General features: G+C 42.1%; 1 protein-coding gene and 1 pseudogene across 4 annotated transcripts in view; both read right to left on the bottom strand.

Moving 5' to 3' along the window:
- KCNIP4 (potassium voltage-gated channel interacting protein 4) overlaps positions 1-15,363 on the bottom strand; it is a 1,038,736-nt gene extending 1,023,373 nt beyond the window's left edge. The window contains exon 1 of one of the 3 annotated variants that reach the window (XM_084799181.1): positions 15,020-15,363. In XM_084799181.1, coding sequence (XP_084655307.1) covers positions 15,020-15,080 — 61 coding nt within the window. In that variant the 5' untranslated portion in view covers positions 15,081-15,363. The remainder of the gene's footprint in view (positions 1-15,019) is intronic. The other 2 variants (XM_084799182.1, XM_084799186.1) reach the window with 2 other exon arrangements.
- Positions 15,364-16,986: 1,623 nt separating this feature from the next.
- LOC311607772 (small ribosomal subunit protein uS5-like) lies at positions 16,987-17,859 on the bottom strand (annotated as a pseudogene). The gene has a single exon. The product of its transcript is annotated as a small ribosomal subunit protein uS5-like (transcript).
- Between the last annotated feature and the right edge of the window lie 3,311 nt (positions 17,860-21,170).

Below are 21,170 nucleotides of genomic sequence, written 5' to 3'. Positions count from 1 at the left end.
TAATGCTATGGCTTTTGATTATCCAGTTCTGCTTAATGCCTCTGATCCCTTCTCATCACCCATAAAATAAAGTCCAACCAATAACCAAACTCAAACTCCTAATCATGTACACTGTCTGCCTCTGGAGAATCATCTTTTGTGTCCTCCATCTTTCCCGTTCTTTTTCTTCTCTCTTCAAGTGTATTCTTGGCTTTGGCCTCATCTATCTCTAAGCACAATTCAGTCTTCAACTCCATTTCTCCTTCTCCTAAGAGTTATTTTCTGATCCTGACACTAAAGTAGTTTTTCCTCAATGTATGTCTGCTCCTTTGTATATGTTTCCATGTACATTTGCTGAAATCACACTTGCATTCATCTGTATAGGTTAAAATTCTACTCCCTAGCTGGCAGTGAGAAGAAAAGGTGCTTGCACCTCCAAAGCATCTAACACAATTAATTTATGACAAATGTTAAACAAGTAAGTGTTGGGGATGAAGTTTAATGAATATGCCTGAAGCCAAGAAAGCGGAAGGGTTTGTATCTGAGGTTTCTGGGTGCTTTCTCATTGCATTTCACAACAATCATCAAACAGTATTTGCATCTGTTTTATTAACATATTTAAAGTCATTTTGCTATCCACTTGTTAACAAATGTTTGTGTGTCCCTATGGGCCTTAGAAGTGTGCACAATCTCTTTACTTTGGGTTTCTAGATAGATACCAAGAAATTAATTAAAACTGCATTCATTAAAGAATAGCATTAAAAGAGTGCATGACAAATTCTGGCATAAAGGTGGATGGCCAGATATCATTACATACATTGATGTTCTATATTCTCAACTGGTTAGTCTCATCAAGTCTGGGCAAAGTGTCTATAAAGGGGTGGGTAGAGAAGCAGATGCTAGGCCAAGCAGTGGAGGAGAGGAAGGAATGCAGCTATGTAAATGGAGTGCTTAAGATCAGGGTCACAGCCTTGCAGAGAATGAGAACACAGAGAACTTCCTTCAGAAATTCACCTGAACTGCCCATGTCCAGACATCCTGGCACTAGTTCGCTCAGCTTGTCCTGCCCATCAGTGTTTCAGCTCAAGTTCAAGGAGGCCAGCAAGGTTACTTTCCCTGCATTCAAACCTTCAAAAATTAAAAGTTCCTTTCAGAGTCACAAAGTTGGGCATCAGATCTCACTCTTCCTCTCCAAGGTAACTTGGACTTGGCTTTTATTTGAGATCTTTGCCACAGGAAGCTTATAAGATAATTTGCCTTTGCCTCCCTAGGCTAGCCACCTGAATGAATAGAAAGTGTTAAGTAAGTCTGAAAAAACCCAACTCAGGCCTTCCTAACACATCAGGTCCGTTCAGCCTGGAGACTCTCCCTCCACTCGTCTGGGACATGTCCAAGAACAAGAGTGGAAAAATAAAGAGGGCAGAGTACTTACTGTGCAGCCAGCATGTCTTTCATGCTATTACTTTAGTCAAGATCCCTGCTTTTTCAGTCACTAACTATGTGACAGTGGGCAAGAAGCATAAGCTTCTAAGCTACAATTTATTTATAAAGAATATTTAAAATCACCTTGGCAGTGACAAGGTGAAGATACCAGATTATCTTCCTGACCTCTCCCAAGATAAAGTAGAACTTGATGTTATGAACTCAATACACATATGCACATATAAACATAGGTGTGACTGTGTGCACACATTCTCTCGGGGAGGGGTTAGCATCCTCCCATAATCATATGCCTTCACGTACACACTCATGTTGGAGAGGAAAGCAGCCCAGGAGGACATTTTTGACACTCCCCCCACTCTTTTCAGTCTCCTATCTCACTCACTCCAGCATTAATGGGTCATAGATGCCAACCATGATGCTGAAGAAATTTGACACTCATTTCTTTCTATAACTCCCACTCCCATTGAAACACTACAAAATCTTGATAATCTTCCCACCTTGAAGATTTCCATTCTTCATTCTTTATACCAGGATAGGAGGATCCTTGTTGATGTCCAAATCCTAGCTCATAGTCCACATCCTGTATAATATTGTCCCTAGAAAGTCACCCTTCTGCACTGGAAGACCAGATGCATCTCTTCCAGAGAGCAAGCATCTCCTCCTTCCAGCTCTCCCCTTTCATATTCTGTCGCTCCCAATCTTGCTGTTCCTGACCTCTGTCCATGTAATAAAATACATTTTACTAATTCCAAATGATTGCAGAAATAAATTCTACAACATTCTCACTTATCATATGTAACTATTTGTGTTATACTAGGCCAAGTGCTTTACATACATTAGTCCAGTCAGGCCCCGTCCACCCTGGTAACATAGGTTCACAGTATTGAGTTAGAATTCAGCACATATCCAAATCCCTTTTGACAGAAAATATAGTATAAAATATATTAGAAATAATTTAAGATATATTATACATCTCATGGGTATAGTATATAGACATACGAATAGATTTCTTCTTTTAAGGGTAGATAAAGTATCTGAAGCAAAGGACAGAAAGTATAAGAGGATAGAGAGATGCAGAGTGGATAGTTGTATTAGAAGAAGTCATCAGAGAAGTAACACTTTATGTAATGAAGACGCAAATGAAGTCAGCAAGAAGTTTAGTAGAGGATATGGGGCAAGAATGGTGCAACTACACACAAAGAAATTAAACTCAATCAGTCTTGTGGTTCACTGAAGTCACAGTCACAGCCAGGGTATCTGATCCCCAGTTCTGACTCCAGAATTCTCTACTTAGCCACCACACGTCTTCACTCAGTCCTGCAACAGCTTAGAGTATTAGCCAGCTCTGGATTTTTTTTAGTTAATTAATTTATCCAGATTACATCTCAATTGTTATCTCCTCATTTGTATCCTCCGATTCCTCCCTCCCTCTCTCTTTGACCCTCGCCTAGGTCTGTGACAAAAGGGGACCTCCTCCCCACTATACGGCCACAGCCTATCAAGTCTCATCCTGGTAGCCTGCTTATCCTTTCTCTTGAGTTCCCCTCCCCACCAAGGGGAAGTGGTCAAATAAAAGGCACCAGAGTTTATGTCACAGTCAGTCCCCACTCTCCACACAACTGTGGAAAATGTTCTGTCCATTGGCTCGATATGACTAAGGGTTCAATGTTTACTGCATGTATTGTCCTTGGTTGGTACAGTAGTTTGAGTAGACTCATCTGGGTCCAGATCCACCCGTCATCAAGCTCTGGATTTTTAAACTCCTATATTCCCGTCAGTCAACAGACATAAGCCTTCTGTGTCAGGCACTGGCTTCCTTAGTATCTATGCAATCTCCTTCCAAACTCTGAAGTACTCCTGGTTTTTTCATCTAGCTCACACACTTATTCTTCAGAATTCTAACACTAATTTCTATGTGATATCCAATCCCATGACTACAATCCAAATTACCTCTCTATAACTGCTCCTCTAATCTGGGAGCCCGGTTTCGTTTAGTGCTCAGGATTTGTGGGTCGTGACTATGTTTCATTTATTTCTCTTTTCCTATTGTTCAGCACAGTGCTGAATGCATACAAATTTTGAGTTTCTCTGAAAATAGATTAAACGTGAATTCCATATTTCTAACTGTCTTTGGGGGTTTGACATGAATATTTCCCTGTTGTGGTTAATTTCACAGTATGGCTTAATAATGTTAATTATCAGGCCTATAATTATTATCACAGTGGTATTTTCTAACCTGCTAGCAATCAATTAAGACATAAACACCTGTTATATTTTAAAATAGCCTTAGCTGACCTGGGGCAGGGAAGATTATTAATCCCCTAGACTACTACCCATATTGGGGCTGTTATACCATACCCTGCCCCAGTCCTATACCATCTGCTTCTAATAATTTCTATTGAGATACCTCCCATCTATGATTCCAAATACTTGCTATTTATCATCATCTGAGCCAAACCTCCATCCATGCTGTAAATGTGTTTCCTCCTTCTCCTCCCTATGGCATGGTGTTCTTTTCCCTGCTCTTCCTCTCTGGTCTCCCCCTTCCCAAGATTCTGTATATCAAAGCCACACCTATCTCATTAGCCCTATCCAGGTGTGATGGCCTTTTATTGGTCAAGCAGGAAGTTCTTTAGACAAGGTTACATAGCAACCTTTGGGTACAGAGATGGGTACAGACCAACCTCCAACATTTTCCTGTATCTCAAAAGTCAATATTTGTAAATATGTACACATTTGTCCTTTGAAATCATTCCTTCTCCCATGGCTCTGTTGCTCATAATACCACAATGTGTCTCCAGCTCCCTATTTTGTCCTCCAGGCAACCTTCTTTTCCATCTCCACTGCCTCTACCCCAGTTCTGTCTTTTGTTTCTCTGGCCTAGACTAATGCAACAGTCACCTAATGACATCATTATCAAGAACGCATCCTACCCAGCTATGCAAAATTAATGTTCCACATTCTGTCACTTTGTGAAATTCAACTGGCTCCCTTCTGTCTACAGAATAAAATCTCCATCTATTGTTACAGCCCAAAGAGCCCCATGCCTACTGGCATCTCCTCCACTTTGATGTTCTACAAGTCCATAAATTTTGTAGATGGAATAAGCCTTGTTTTCTTCCAAATAATCCTTTTTCTGTATTTTTCATCTGCATTAATTTAAGCAACCCCTGACTTAGTGAAACCAGAAATCTAGATGCTTTGTCTCCAGGTCTTCCTTCATCATTGATCCCTTTAGCAATCTATCAGTCAACACCGCAAATCCTATTGATCTCATATTCTGTTTATCTCAAGCATACTCTTTATTCTTCCACCCCTGAGCAAGGACCTACTATGCCTTTCAGATTACCCACCTGCATTTACTGTCACAGGAGATTTCCTTGCCTGCTGTTTCACCCTAACCCTGTTCCCATCCATTTGCCACATGGCTGCAGTTATGTTGGTGGTGTGGAAATAGAATCATCTTGATTGAAATACACCATAATTCCTCAGCCCCTTCATGCATGGACTCCTGTAATTTCTCATATCACTATTCCATTCAATTCCAAACCTTTCTGAACCACGGAGAGCCCACAGCTCCTGATTGCATAGCCCTGGTCTCTTGGCTCAACCTCAGACCTACAAGTACTATTACCCAAAATATCTCTTATTCCATCCGCCCTCTTACCCAGATAATGTAAGCATTCTACCTCAGGTGTGTTTCTAGTCTAGGTGTCTTTCTTTGACCCTGTCTGACCTGCTGAATGACTCAGAGATTTCTCCAAAGTGTTCTGTACAGTGGAGCTATCACAGGGCTATCTGTGGTCCAGATTCTAACACATATGCCTATCTCTACAGGTAAGCTTAAGGTTCCCAGAAGATTTTTTTTTTAATTTCTACATACATGTACTGTAAATGACACTTGACAAAGAAGTCCAGTATGTTTCATGAAAAAAAATACTGACATATTCAGGTATGCAGCTATATTATTTGGTATATAGGTTAATGCTAGTCCTCTGTGTAAGGTCTGCATAGTGCTATGTGTGACTCTATGAAGCCAATATCACATAGTAATAAGTGTTGTGATTATAATACTCCTGTTATTTGCTTCCTCAGGATAACGTTTTACAAAAGCTATTCAGGGTAACGTTTTACAAAAGCTATTGATAATAGATAATGACATCCTTCAGAGAAAAAAGGCAATGGTGTCCTAGGATGATATTTAACCCCTGCCTTTGAAGATGAGGTAAACTACCATGCTTTCTGTATTTAATACATAATGCAAGCAAAGTGCAGCTTAGGAGTATACCAGGAGAGAGTGACTTAAAACTTTAATTTTATATCGCAAGCAACAACATTACCTTTCTCTATTCTCAAATATTTATTAGTACAGGGTCTTTCATCTAACACATGATGGATAAGTGTGTTTTAAATGAATGATGGTTGAGTAGCATTTTCAACAATATTTCCAAAACTATGAGAAAATAAATCAATGGAGGTTAAAGTAAAAAAAAAACTGTCCCTGTTGGACTCTATAATTCCACTTTGATGATATTCATGAAGAACCACTATCTCTTGCTTACGGATTCAGGAATAGACAGAGCTTTGCTTAACTTTGTAATATTTCTAACAATTAATTTCCACAGTTCAATCTGCTCACTGCAGTGATTGTAGACTCTTTTCATTGTTAGTGTTTACTCAGAGAGATAAACAGTGACTAGGAAAGTACACATTTTTGAATGACTAATTTTCATTTCCTGCTTTAACTTGACTAGGAGAGTTTATGTGGATTGGGGACACGTTCTGACCTTCCCTTACATCAGCAGCACTAGCAGCTACTCTCTCCCAGCGTCAAAGGTAGAGAGGTGGCCCTTTTAAAAAAAAACCACCTTACTGCCTGCCTTCATGGCAATTGCAATTTATTTTCTACCTCTTGTGTGGAAGAGTTCCTCATTCCATATCTCTGAATATTGATGAATTTGGTTGTATTCATTTTTTTTTCCCACTTTCCCAATGCTTGGCTCTGAACTCTCCTTATTGTATAGTTGCCTCTCGACAGCCAATAAATGAGGAAAATGCACCTGCGCTTCAGAGATGAAAAACAACTATAAGAGCAAAGTTACAAACAGTTACAACCTCTTACAGAGTACAGCTACACAGTGCAGTGCAGCAGGAGGAACTCAGGCTCAAATTACAGGGAGTTTGCGGAGGTGAATGAAGAGGAGCAAGCGGTTTTGGAATTCTTATAAGAGACGGTTGATTTTCACAGGCACTCGCAGAACTTGATAAGGCATAATAGTGTTCTAATGATAAATGATTGATTCTACAAAATTAGTTTTAAAACTTAGGGATGCTCTATTCAATTTAGAAATCCCTGTGCTAGTTTCAAATGCCTCTGCTGTTGCTAGGACATTATTTACTCTGGCAATAAGAGAAATGAACATTCTCAATTCCTTTATCACTTTCTACAAACAGAAGTTATTACTCATTCTTTACTCTCCAAGCTCCCAGGTCATATTTGCTTTATGAAGAAAGTATGTATCTCCATATACTCCCTGCACTTTAAAAGATTTTTAAAAAATTAAATGGCATGATATTTGAATGTAATTAAGTTGTAGACAAAAAAATACTATATTTGAAAGACTAGATAGAGGTGAAAATAAACCAGAAGCAGAACAAGCATGAACTATCTCTGTGTGTTTCCATATGCACAGGCACAGCCTCCTACCCACAGGAAGTCGTTTAACACTTTGTCCTTAATTCCATCATGGGAATGGGTCTTTTAAAAGATCCGTGATTCTTCATTTCTTCCCCTATGCCAGTATGATGTGAATACCCAGGGCATATCCAGTAACTACCTTCTGTATAAACAGTAGACTATTGGAAGGCAGAATCTCTTTTATAAGCCTAACACCAGTTAGCTTCCTTGTAAACATTTGAGAAATGAATCTTATTTTATCATCATGAGATGTCTATAAGGTCCTACTACATATCACCTTCATCACTGCATACTGAAAAAAAAATGAAGGAAGGGTGGCATTACACACAATGTCTATTTTATCTGATATCAACTTTTTATATGAAATCAAATGTTCTCTAAGCCATAGAATAGTGCTCTCCAAACTGAACTCACTTGTTCTTCAAACAATATCTGAGTTATCTTAAGGATGTCTGTCAGTCAGTGCTACCTTGTTGTATTGGTAAGTTGCATGTAGATATGAGACAAAGAAGACCAGAGCATCACTTTGACCAAAAACAGAATAAGTGGGAGAACGGTGACAGATCTGACTTAGGGGTCACCATGATGTTAGGAAGTTGTTTGTTCAACATATTTCTGGAGCACTTGCTAGATACACACCATGGAGAAAGATTCAGGGTAAAACTGTCCTGGAGTAATTTCTCATGCTAGCCAAGTGAAAACTCATTCAGACACAAAATTTTAAAGCCCAAAATAAAATCTGCAAATGAAGCACTTCCATTCTGCATTGTTGATAGGTGCAATATCTAAATTGCTATATTTACACAATTTTAGCATAAAACTCTTAAAGTCACTTGACAGGCATGTATTCTTTCATGGAAAAAATGATTTGGGATAGTATTAGGGACATCTTGACATGTATAACACCATAAAAAATTGGGGGATATTACTGGGGCACTTTGGAGTGTATAACACAGTCATGTCTGCGTATTATACTACAAAGAAAACATAGTGGGGATAGTCTGTAAACTCTAGACATTATTGCATCACTCAGATCCTATTTTGAATCCCATCTGGACTTCAATAATACCATTCTTAAATAAACTGCATCACTCAAAGCTATTTCAGACTATTAACACACATTGACATCTGAAGATAAATGTCATCTTTCCTCCCAAGTCATTGTTTAAAAACCTATAAAAATGCCAAGTTCTGATTCCCTAAAGACTTATTCACTGTTCATGAACAGATGGCACCTAAATACAAGAGGGGACATTTCCTTAAGCCAATTCAAATTTGAGGTAACCAAAAAGTTACAAACTATTGAAATGTTTTGGCTGCTCACTTTTACCTGCATAAACAATTGGAAGGGAATAAGTGACTTCTCAAAGGTTTGTAATAGTCCCCAAAGGTATTTAAAGTGGCAGTATGTTCTCATGAGCTAGATATTCAACTTACACCGGCCGTGTTCACCCAGGAATAAATATCAGCCTTCCACTTGGGCATCACAGCCAAGAGCACAGTGTGGATAATTCTATGTTTGTGCTCCTGATCAAATGTCACTTTACAATGGCAAAACATGTAGGGAACTGTGGTGTATAAATGCGGACTTTCTACTTACTTGGCTCCCTAATAGCATTTCTTCCTTTGGGTTCAGATCAGCCATGGAAAAGAGGCTCGGCAAGAAGGGAGAGAGCCACAGCCACTGGGGTAAAGGACTGAACTTCACCTCTTTCCAGCCCTTGCTCCCGGCACAGCCTGACTCTCCTTGTGAACGCTGATATGAAAGAAATAGAAGCAAAGAAATGGATGTGTGTACACTGAATGAGACCCTGCTGGTTTGATTTTTCCATTCCTTTCTATGGCTACTGCTACAATGGGAGGCTCACTAGCTTAATAACAAAGATAACAATACTGATAATAGGCATGGTAGTACAGGTGCATACCCAATGTATTGTGAAGTATTGGAAAAGGACAAGTCACATTTTGGGGTGAATATTTAACTAAGTTTGCACTGTCAGTAATTTTGGAGGCCTGGGCAGGGAATAGACATGGTAGTAACTATCACTAGGAATCCACTGGACGACTGACCTTGGAAATGACAGATCTGGAAGCTATTATGGATGAGGGAGAATCACAGTTATGATATACAAAGACAACTCTGACCATTGCTAAAAACAGAGACGTCCTACTCAAGCCTTCTCCACACTCTACACTCTCCTAGCAATGAGGCCACAGATGTGCAGAGAAGCCAGATCTTGATGCTGAATTTCCAAACTCAGGGGCATTATCCTCTGAATAGAGTGGACAGAAAAACCACCTTCCTAAAGAGGGCTTAATGAGCAACTGAATATAAATCAAATTCAAGTTCTTTCATAGGTCTACCATGGGACAACATGATTTAAATTCAATAAATGTCTTTTAGGCATTTTCTAGTTTGTGAGGCACTGTGTAAATATTAACTAGAAGGATAAACACGAGTAAAACTTGTGTTGGGTATATGCTAATGAGGGGCTACAATTTTCTCGCTGCAAAATGATGTGAAATGCCAAGTTTATTTTGCTTTGTTCAGATTCACCTCAAAATAAGAAGGAAGTTACGTAAGCAAAGCTAAAGAGCAATCCTTAGTTGGGGAGCAGAGACAAAACAGTGGAGTAGCAGGAGGAGAAGATCACATCTGAGATGGGTCTGGATAGATGTGCCAACAGTCAATCACCTAGTCACATGAGGACAGGGAATAAATCCTAAACAGTGGGCAAACACAAAGTATGTTTGGGAACTAGGGGGAAATCCAGTCCAGCTATATCAAAGCCCAGACTGGCAGAATGGGAGAAGATAATGTGGAGGTGGAAGACGGTCACCTCAACATGAGAGCCTTTTAATACCAATTAAAACGACCATATCTTTCTTTTTAAAAGTGGAACCACAGGAAGGCACTAAAGTATTCCCTGGGAGAATAAGACTTAAATCAATTGTTAGGAAGCATAGTTGACTTTAAGTGGGAGATGGTAGGGAAAGAGGAGTGAAGCATACTGTCTTGGAATGTTGCTATGAACATAAAATTACTTGAAGAAACTGAGGTAAGAGACAGAAGTAAATAAACACTGGTAACTAATTCTAGATGGGACTGACTCGGACATGAACTCTGGTGCCCCCTATTTGACCACTTTCCCTTGGTGGGGAGACCTGGTCACACTCAAAGGAAGAGTAAGCAGGCTACCAGGAGGAGACCTGATGGGCTGTGAGTATGTGATGGTGGAGGAGGTCCTCTTGTGTCACAGACCTAGGGGAGGGGAATAGGAGGAGGGAGGGAGGGAGGGGAATGGGAGGATACAAGTGAGAGGATAACAATTGAGATGTAATCTGAATAAATTACATAAGTAAAAATTTTTTTAATTCTATATTAAGATGGACTTCCCATAGAAAATTCTCTGTTCCAACCATTTTTTCTTTTTCTTTTCTTTCTTTTTTTCTTTTTTCTTTTTTTTTCTTCTTCTTCTTTTTTTTTTTTTAGTAAGCTATAACTGATTTCAGGTGGGGAAAGGTTCGAGACAGGGTTTTCTTGTGTAGCCCTGTTTGTCCTGGACTCATTTTGTATACCAGACTGGCCTTGAACTCACAGAGATCCACCTGCCTCTGCCTCCCAAGCCCTGGGATTACAGGTGTGCTCCATGGTGCCCAGCTTGCTCCAACCATTTTTAATCTCAAATAACAGTGTCACCATTTGAACTTGTTTCTAAAAGACATAATATACTGTTTCTAGTGAACTTTTTGTTTTTACCTTAAAGTGCTAGTCAAACTTGCTGATGAGTCTGAAATCCTCGTAATAAGAGTGGCTGAGTAGCCTTTTAGAAGAGCATTGGGCTAGCCTGCACTGAGGAAACTTTCACACCACATTAGAAATTAAAATAGCAGTTTGCTCAACGTGAGAGTACACAAAGGAAAAATAATTAAAACAGAACATGGTGAAAGTTGCATAGAATGTGCAATAGAAGAAAAGCAAAGGTCATAAAATGAGTTGCCAGGAATCTGAGAGGGAACAGAGTAACTCAGTTCCACAGGGAGCTATGGAGAAAAATGCAGTTATTATCTATGGCTGAGAAAGAACATGCTAGTCCTCAAACTAGATGCCAGGAAATGCAGTGAGAACCAGGAGTCGGAGACTCGGACTCTCCATCAGCTAAGGTCCATTGGTGAGCAGATGAAGTACCACAGTGGATTCAGGACAATGTATCAGAAGACATTAGGACCTTTAACCAAATACCAAATGAGGCATTTTGAAAAATAAACGGGTGATTTGTGCTCAAGGGTGAATAAACATGTGGTAAAGGGCTCATTTGAGCAACCTTAAGACATTTTTGAGGATAATAAGGCCTAATGAGTGAACAGTACTGATAACTTCACCTCTCCCTCCCCAACACACACACACACACACACACACACACACACACACAGAAGCACATGCATGTGCGCATGCACACCAATCTGTTGTATGGTCCCTAAGGATGAAGAGATATTGGGTAAACAAGCCAATATACTGTGAAATATTGAAAAGCAATATTATCCACATGATATGAAAACCACCAAGGATAAAGAAAACAAGATGACAAAAAAATGAGTAAGAAAGATTGTGTGTTGTCCAGAAATACATTTTCAGAACAAACCAACCACTATCTGCTCTAAAATGCTTCAGAAATCTTACACACATATTTTATCTTGCATGGTTCATTAATGTTCTAAACAGCTATGGCCTTATTTTATAAATGAGGGTGTAATCACTGACCAGGACAAAAAATACCATATAAGGGAAACAAATTAGCATCTTTGAAGTGTAATACTTCACAATTTTTATTAAATATTCCCTTTCATCTGTGTGACATCAAGAAAGTAGAATGTATTATACAACGAAAGCTTTTCCAAGGTTCATAATAAGTTTCAGACTATTACTCATGGGAAATTGCTAACTTGACTTTTCTTGAACCTTAGTAAACACAAAACTTTAGCTGAAGCCACAGTAAGTCTAACAAATTATGACTCAAAATTCCAGCAAATTTTCACACTACTATTGAAACACGTATTCTTCCTCCCCATTTTACTGTAGATTACATCACATAACATCTGCCATCCCTAAGTTAGATGACACAAATTAAGGACACTGATGAATAATTTCATAGTGCTTTTTTCCTCTGACCTTCTTTCTGATTTAAATATATGATTGAATTCTCTCTCTCTCTCTCTCTCTCTCTCTCTCTCTCTCTCTCTCTCTCCACACACACACACACACACACACACACACACACACACACATACACACACACACATATACACACACACTGTTAGTGGGATTATGTTAGATTTTACAACAGGGCAAATGAAAAATATATTGGGACAAGCTCTGAGTATGACACAGAATCTGATGAGTGTCAGAGTAAGTCTAAGTCTAGTATGTCCAACGCCATCAGTATTCTGTGGTGTGTAGCATTCACTGTACCAACTGCGACAATCTGGAAAGTGGTACATATATGCACACTAAGTGCTTTTACGTGTTGAAAGTATACAAGCTGAAAGCTAAAGCAATTCTCTGGCCACCGTTTCTAAGTTTTCCCCACTGTTTCACACAACATGGGGGGGGGGTCTTTCACATCTCCACAGAACATTTTTTTCAGAGTTTTGCCTCCAAATGAAGTCATAATACACATACACACACATGAGAGAGAAAGATTTCTCCAATTCTCTTTTTCTTTCTCTCTTCCCCGCTTCCTCTAGCACATCACTTTGTTAATGCCTGATTGGATCACGGTAGCCTTCTCTAGTCCTAATGTACACCTGCCTGTTTATTCAGGGTAAACCCATCATGTTCCACCCACTGCAGAGAGAACAAGTGGTTGCGGATATTGTTTTAAATCAAAACCTGAAGCCTTTAAAATTGACAGTCATCCAGTTTTCCCCCTGAGGACTACAAATATGAGCACAGATAAGCACAGTGCCAAATCATGTTTGGTCACCCCTGTATTACTTTTAGAACAGTAGCAACCAGAACAAAAACAATGCTCTCAACTGTCATTTTTTTCTTTCTTTGGTCTTATCATCACACATTAATTACCTAAAAACTAAAGAAAAAAAGTGTTAAACTTTTTACTTTCATCCTCATCTCAGCCAAGATGCAACCAGCATCTCTCTAGTCTCCAAGAAATCATTACGTGCTGATGCTAGACATGATATGGCATTTTCTATTTTCTAATATTTTAATTGTTTCCTATTCCTCAGGAATGATTTCATTTGTGTTTATCATTTACAGAAATTCTCCCCGCCACGGCACTGGGCAGAGAGTGGGTTTGTAAATGCAATCCCCATCTGACTGACTGAGCCCAAGTAAAGAGCTGTCCTTCCTGAGGAGGCAACTACTATAAGCCACCAACTCCAGAGACTGTGCCCCCACAGCCTATCCCAGCTCTGGGTCCATACCACCCTTCTGAGCCCTGAGCACACAGTCTCTCCAGAAGTAGAGTGAGCCAATTTCCCCATTCACAGCAGAAGGAACGTCAAAGATAGAAAGCCTATACACTCAACCCATAACCAGCCCCTTTACACATAAAGTGTCATTCTGACAAAATAACAACAACAACAAAAGGAGAAATTTCACTCTCTAAAATATTACACATATCTCTCATGGACTATCCCAGGTATACTGGGTCATAAAAAGTGGGCAGCTGCTACTCTGAGAAAACACCATCAGACGTAAAACTTGGGGTGTCAGTGGTAGTGCTCAGGCTAGTGTTCATGAAGAACTAAGACTTTTTGAAATCTCACACTCAGATGAGACAAGCATCCTCCTGGTTAACTATCTGAGGAAAAGTACTGGTGAGTGTCCATTTCTTACGCCCATTCATTTCTGAGGGCTGGGCTCAATGTTCAGGTGGTTCCATTTCCTCCAGTAATAAAGGGAATGTATTAGAAGTCTACTTTCTTACAACTTTATCTCCCTCAAGGCCACATTCTGACCCTCTAAGGCCAAGTGACAAGGTAGCTACGCGTGACACTTTAGCTTATATAAGCTTCCGCACTCACATTCTCCACAACCACCTTGCTTGTATTTAGGGTCCTCTTTAAAAAACAAAAAAAAAACCTGTACACATCAAAGCCATCTAAAAACAAACTGATGTAACCCAAGATCTTCTGCGGGAGAACATCAAATCTGCCTTGGGTCCCGCTAAAGTCGGAGAACAGTTCCTAACCTTACATGTTTCCCTGTGAGACACTTTCCTTGCACAGTGCCAGTACCTTTCCACGGCTGAACTATAGAGAAAAATTATTTCCAAGTGTCACTGAGGACCATTTTTTCCGAACACGCTAAACTGAAGGTAGCAACAGAACAAGACAAGCGCGCCTGCAAAAAGGTTCTGACGTGGGCAACAGCCAGTCGGTGTATTACCCAGGGTATCAAAATAGACTTCTAGTGAAGTGTTTGGGAGCATCAAGGAAGTGTAGAGGGGGTGGATCAACACCATTTTGGCTCATTTATCCCCAGGTGTTAGGGGAAGGAAGCGTGCCTGTGAATGGCATCTGGTAAAAAGCAAAACACAACCTCAGAAATGTTCAGGGAAGGCAAAAAGTACTCACGGGATCGCGGCGGACCCTGCCACCAGCGAGTTTCAAACACACTTCAAGCATTTTTTTTCTTTCACTCCCAGACCCAGCCATGCACCCCCACTCCTCAGCTCATCCATGTCCCCCTCCCACCTCCCTTTCCTAGTCCCACCTGGGTCCTCACTCTCTCATGCAGCGGAGGCAGCAAGCGTCCCCCGCCCTCCCCCGCCCCCCCTCCCCCGCCCAGGACCCCAGCGTGGAAGCGGCACCCGATCACAGAGAGGGAAGGACCGTGCCAGCGGGGTGTCCGCACGCGTGCCCAACGCTTCCTACCGCCTGTGGAGCTCGCCTCCTCCAGTTGAGCCGAGATGCTTTCCACCCTCCTCACGTTCATTTTTGGGGACGCTGGGTGCCGGAGCGACACTCTTAGAGTCCACTGGCCCTGGGGAGTCTGGCGATAGGTCTGGCACCGAAGCGCACAGCTACTCTGTCCTGGGCGACCAAGGCGCTGAGAGCTGGAGGCGGCGGCGGCGGCGGCGGCGGCGGCGGCTGGCAGGGCGCGCGGAGCCGCTGCAGGTGCGGGCGGAGGCCGGCTGGGGGCGCCGGGGGCGCTGTGCGGAGCTGGGTGGCAGGGCAACGCGGGTGGTGGGGGCCAGGACACCCGCCGCTGAGAAGCCCAAGCGCTGTACCTCCAGACAGAACGAGGCGCTCCCCCCGCCCCACGCTTGGCACCGCCTCTGCCACCTGCTGCCAAGTCACCAAAGGAGAAAGTGGAGGAGGCTGTAGCAGCGCCTCAGGTGACAGGAGATGCACCAGAAAAGAGACCTAAAGCAGCTTAAGGCTAACCAAGGCACCTTTTGAGATTTTCCAGTGGATTATATGATGGTCCGTTGGGACCCCTTTTTGCATCACGTAGATCCTGGCTCTCTGCTGGCTCAAAACAAAGTCTTTGGCAAAGAAACACACTGTGGGGTTCCCAGCAGGTCAGACTGTGGCCTAGGTTCGAAGGACATCAGAAGGAAAGAGCAAGAAGATGCCCTTCTCAGGAACCAGGCATAATGCCAGCAACTCTTAGACAGGAAACTTCCCAAGCGCAACTCAGTCATAAGACTCGGAGAGAGGTTGGAGAAAATGACTTCTAGACACTGACTAGACAGGGCCAAGGTGACCACAGCACCTTATACGGAGCAGCTGAGCTGACTGAGAGACATTTGCCACAAGCTCCTTCTTCAAAGGGAGATTTCACTGGAGGTTGCTCATTGGAAGGCAAGGCTGATATCCCAGGGGAATTCATCACCCAGGGGCTGCTTGTCTTTCTAAGCAAACCAAGGCCAGCAATGGCTGAAAGGCAGAAACGACCCAATAAACCACTTGTGGCCATGGTTACTGTTGGAAAGAAAGCTGAGCATTAAACACACAGGCTTCTCTGCCCCTAGGAGTGAAGTGTACGGTGCCTCTTTTGAAATGAAAGGTCGAGTTGACCGGTTCTGTGGGCCAGCAAAAGCAAATTAACATTTGTTCGCACTCTCAGCTGCAAGGTCAATTGACCCTGCCAAGGTGGAAGCTGCTTCTGAGTGTTTGGAAAGCCACTCTTTCTTCCTGCACCCACCTGGTTACACTCCACCGTGAAACCTTGTCCCTTTAGTTAGGATGCAATTGTCACTTGGCCTTTCTTTTCGCCCCTAGTTCCATAAGTGGCTCACTAGAAAGCCCTGTGATGCCTTCCACATCCATGGTTGAGGAGACAGTTCCAACACCTCAGTTGCCTCCATTCACATCGTGCTTTCAGGAACTGTTAGCTGGAGTCAACTTCAGAGGTTGGTGGTGTTTAAGGAAAACAGTAGAAGAAGTAAGAGCAAATGTAACTCCGGGATACTGGAATGAGAGCAACTGTGAGGGGGGCGGGGCATGTTTGGGAGCACTCAGAGGCTGCTGTGGCTGGAGCAGGAGAGGAGGGAGGAGCAACAGGACCAGAAGGGGACCGCTTGCAGTCTAGACGTCTGTTGAGTCAAACGTATAAATTTCTACATAGTGTATGCTCCCTACTTCCTCCCAACAAACCTCTGCTCCGTCGCTCCTAGCAGGTTCTACTCTTTTATTATGATCACGCGGCACCCTAGGACTTCAATAATCTCAAAACAAGCTCCCCATTAGCAATCCTTACCACAAACAACCATAATGCTCACCCTATAAGAGGCTCTCCAATGCCTTTCCAGTTGGAACGTCCATTCTATTCTCTGTACTGATGTCTTTTTTTTTTTAAACAGAATTAATTCACTTTGTTTTTCTTGTAAAAACCCTTATGTGGTAGCCACAGCTGGAGCCTGAGTCCTCTGAACAGACATTCTGGTATGTTTTTTTCACATGATGATCAGTGAATTCCTGATAAGGAGACTTGGTGAACACAGTCTCTTTCCAGAGATAGGGTGTCAGGTGTAGGTCTTGGAAACGGCATCAAAAGTGGCCTTGGCAAAGTTGCCGAGGGTGGCAGTACAGTCCCTGGCTGATGTGTAGCAGTCATCAAAACCGGCCATCATCAGTAGCTTCTTGGGCACAGGAGCTGAGACAATGCCAGTGCCTCTGGGGGCAGGGAGGGATGAGACGCACCAAAACAGAGCCACAGCGGCCTGTCACCTTGCATGGAACAGTGTGTGGCTTGCCAGTCTTGTTCCCCCAGTAGCTTCTCTGCACAGGGACGATGGAAAGCTTGGCCAAGATGATGGCCCCTCAGATAGCAGTGGCTACCTCCTTGGAACACTTAACACCAAGACCAACGTAACCATTGTAGTCTCCAATAGCGACAAAAGCCTTAAACCTGGTCCGCTGGCCAGCCCATGTCTGCTTCTGCACTGGCATGATCTTGAGAACCTCATCCTTTAGGGATGCACCCAGGAAAAAAATCAATAATCTCGGATTCCTTAATGGGCAGGGAGAACAGATAAATCACCTCCATCTTCATATCCTTAACCAGGCGGCCCAGCTTGGTGACGGGGATCCACTCCTTGTCTTCGGCTTTACCTCCACGAGCCCCGTGGCCTCCACCACGTGGCCTCGGCTATGACCACAGACGGCCCCTAAAACCGCTGCCGAATCCTCCGCAGAAGCCTCCTTGCCCGCCTAATCCTGGGCCCCGGTCCTCCGGACCCTCCCGCTGCACCGGCGTCATCCGCCATTTGGTGTTCTCCCGAGGAAGAAGAAGCTCTGTACTGATTTCTAAAACTATCTTCATGTGTGTGATATTGGGCCCAGCTGGCTGAGCTGGAATCTTAATTAACTGAGCGACCAAAGTGAACAACTTAACCTTTCTCATTCAAAAAGTGCACGGAACAGTAGTGCCTGTTTTATTGAACCTATGGCAAAGATTAAATGAGACTGAATGTAGGACCTGCCCAGAGGGTTCTGGCACATAGTAAGAGTTCAGTAAAAAGAGGCTAAAAAGAGAATTCTCACCGTTATCACTGCTATTACCACATTCTCTCCTGATGAAAGCAAAGACGTTAAATAGGGAGCACCTTGTTCTCAAACAGATTTGCCCTCCTTATTTACATCAGGAGAAAAACACAACTCCTTTTTATCTGCAAAATTTGCAGATTATTTTTCTGTGCCAATCCACTTCTCAAGACCTGCCAGTGAGGATTAGTCTGCCTGGGTCCTTCTGCGTGTCCATCTCTAGATTGGCTGTAAATTAGGCAGCAAAATCATCTAAAGTGGACACTGTACTGGAGAAGAATATATGCAGTATATTAAGCCCCCAAAATTATTGTGTGGGGTCTGGGTTACTACAGCATGCATGTCTGACTCTTTCATATGACATCATGGTCTCCGAAAAATAATAACACAACAATTCTCTTCCGCTGCCACTGGTTTTCAATTTATTTCCTTTTTAGTATATGAGCGTTTTGCTTGCATGTATGTCTGTGTAGAACAGGTCTGTCTAGTGCCCATGCTGTCCACAATAGGGTATCAGATCCCCTGTACTGAATTACTGATGGTTGGAGTCTATCGTGTGGGTGTTGGTGGTAAAGCCGGGGGTCCTCTGCAAGAATACCCATGTTCTTAAGGACTGAGCAATCTCTCCAGTCCTGTTTGCTGCCACTTCTACTGTCTATTTTAAGAGTTAGCACAGAAGGGCTAGAGTAAACTGTCTTGGTCATTCCTTTCCTTTATTGGCTCTTCGGGTGTCCCAGGTATAGACAAGCTTCATCCTCCAAAGCTGCAGCCATCATGGCCAGTCTTCTGAACTCAATATATGCACCAAGATTCCCACATGTATGGGTATTTCCAGATTACTTTCCATGTTGCATGTGTCTAGTCCATGGTCCCTTCTAGGGACCATAGAACAACCTCAGACTTTTATAAATATTAATTACCTCATTAAGTCTTTACAAAACTCTAGGGGGCCACATCTGTATTTTTTAGTAAGTTGCCAATCATTTGTCAGTTTTCATTCTTCCTCTGTTAAAAAGGAGAACTTCTTTACGGGGCAGTGGTGGTATATGCCTGTAATCCTAGCACTCGAGAGGCAGAGGCAGGTGGATCACTGTGAGTTTGAGGCCAGCTTGGTCTATAAAGTGAGTCCAGGACAGAAAAGGCTACACAGAGAATCCCTGTCTCAAAAAACAGACAGAGAGAGGTAGAGAGAGAGAGAGAGAGAGAGAGAGAGAGAGAGAGAGAGAGAGAGAGAGGGAGAGGAGAGAGAGAAATTCTTTTTCACAAGGTCATTGTCGGAATCACATAAGATAATGAAAACAAAATCTATTTATAAACCAAGGAATGTTGTCAAAGCATGCAGGAATACTCATTGTGCTCTGGACACTTATGGCCTCTTACTTACTGGCTATTTCTGAAGGACCTCTACATTTAGCACAGTTCTCCTTTGCTAATCAAAGCTTATACAATAATATCAAAACCTGCAGTATTTAATATTGATTGAGTGCTTGGTATGTCCTCTATTAAAAACTCATCACTGCATCACTTCCCACTAAGAAGGAATGCTTTACACAGCTACCTTATGCTGAATCAAAAACAAGACTGGAACTCACAGAAGTGGAGTTGCCCAAGGTCAGCGAGCTCTGAAGGAGTATAACTGAGATTTGACCCTGAATTTATCTCTTGACAACCTGGAGCTGTTGACCTTGCATCCATCTTTTGATAGATCTGGAGCTGTGGATCACTTCCTGGTGGTCCTCAGACTTTACATATATAAGAATCACATGTGCACATGGCATAAAACTTCTCTGCTCCAGCCTTAATGATGGATTCATTCAACTGGGGAAGAAGTCTAAGAAAGTCTCTTTCACTGATCGATTTTTATCATTTAGAGAAGTTTCATGGTCTCAGTAAAATTTAACTGAAGCACACAATTCCTTCCACAGAACTATCCTTCCTATATTTTCCCAGTAACATCTTGAGGTTTCTGTCATAATTCATAACTGATAAGCCAATAGCACAAATCATTTTACTAAAGTCTATAGTTTATCTAGGACTTGAGAGTTTATAGTAAAAGATACATTTCTTAGAGAGAAAGCCAGGTAAGGACAAAGTACCCTTTCCACAGACAGAACTCTACTTTACAGCTTGATTTCAGGCTTGCAGCTTATACAGCTGGGGGATAATGAACCAGTATTGTTTAAGCCACACAGCCTAAGATGGTTTTGTTGTTGTTGTTGTTGTTGTAATGATAGCCAAATGTGCCACAATTCTATATGTCACAAAAGCACAGCCTGGGATACTGTGTCCTATCTTTATCTGGGAGCCATCAGGAGTTAATAGTCTGGGTCTTACTTAGACTTCCAGAATCAGGATCCATAGTTAGTTTTCCAACACCATCAGGACCTTCTAGGTACAGAGATGAGACTGGAGAGGGAGCCCTTCAGCAGAGCCCATGCTATATGACCCTAGTGTTCCTCTGGAGCCCATTGAGTGGAAAGCAGGCTGGCATAATAATCCCAGTCAGTTCAATGGACTTAATGTCGGCAGGACTAACCCATTTCCCCCCTGTTTTAACCCCTACACCAATGGATGAAACAGATTCTTGCCTATTATTATTCAAGCAATACCTGTCACATTCTTACTTATCAATGATTTCTTAGTATTAAAATAATTACATTACCTACTTTGAGATTCTCAAATTAAAGAAAATATTATTGTGCTATAGGACAAAGATAAAGATGCCACCGAAGGGGCACAGGCTAATTCTGACCCTTCTGTCTGACTAATGTGTGCATACCCTGACTGTTCTTTATGACTCTGAAATGGAGACAGATCAGATGTTATTAGCCCCACTTTGCAGATGAGGAATGCGACCCCCACAAAGACAAAATGGCTTTCTTGAATTTTCATAAAGCACATGAGATGCGACCAGGCCACAAACTTCCATCACCTGACATCTTTCAGCACTCAGTTCTTTAAGTCTTATGCCAAGTTTATATATGCTGGCATTCTGCCAAATGAACTGTAATTCTCTAAACACTGAAATTCAGAT

Source organism: Acomys minous (assembly GCF_964271855.1).
Source record: "Acomys minous genome assembly, chromosome: 10".
NCBI lineage: Eukaryota > Metazoa > Chordata > Mammalia > Rodentia > Muridae > Acomys > Acomys minous.
This window is presented reverse-complemented; position numbering and strand designations above follow the sequence as displayed.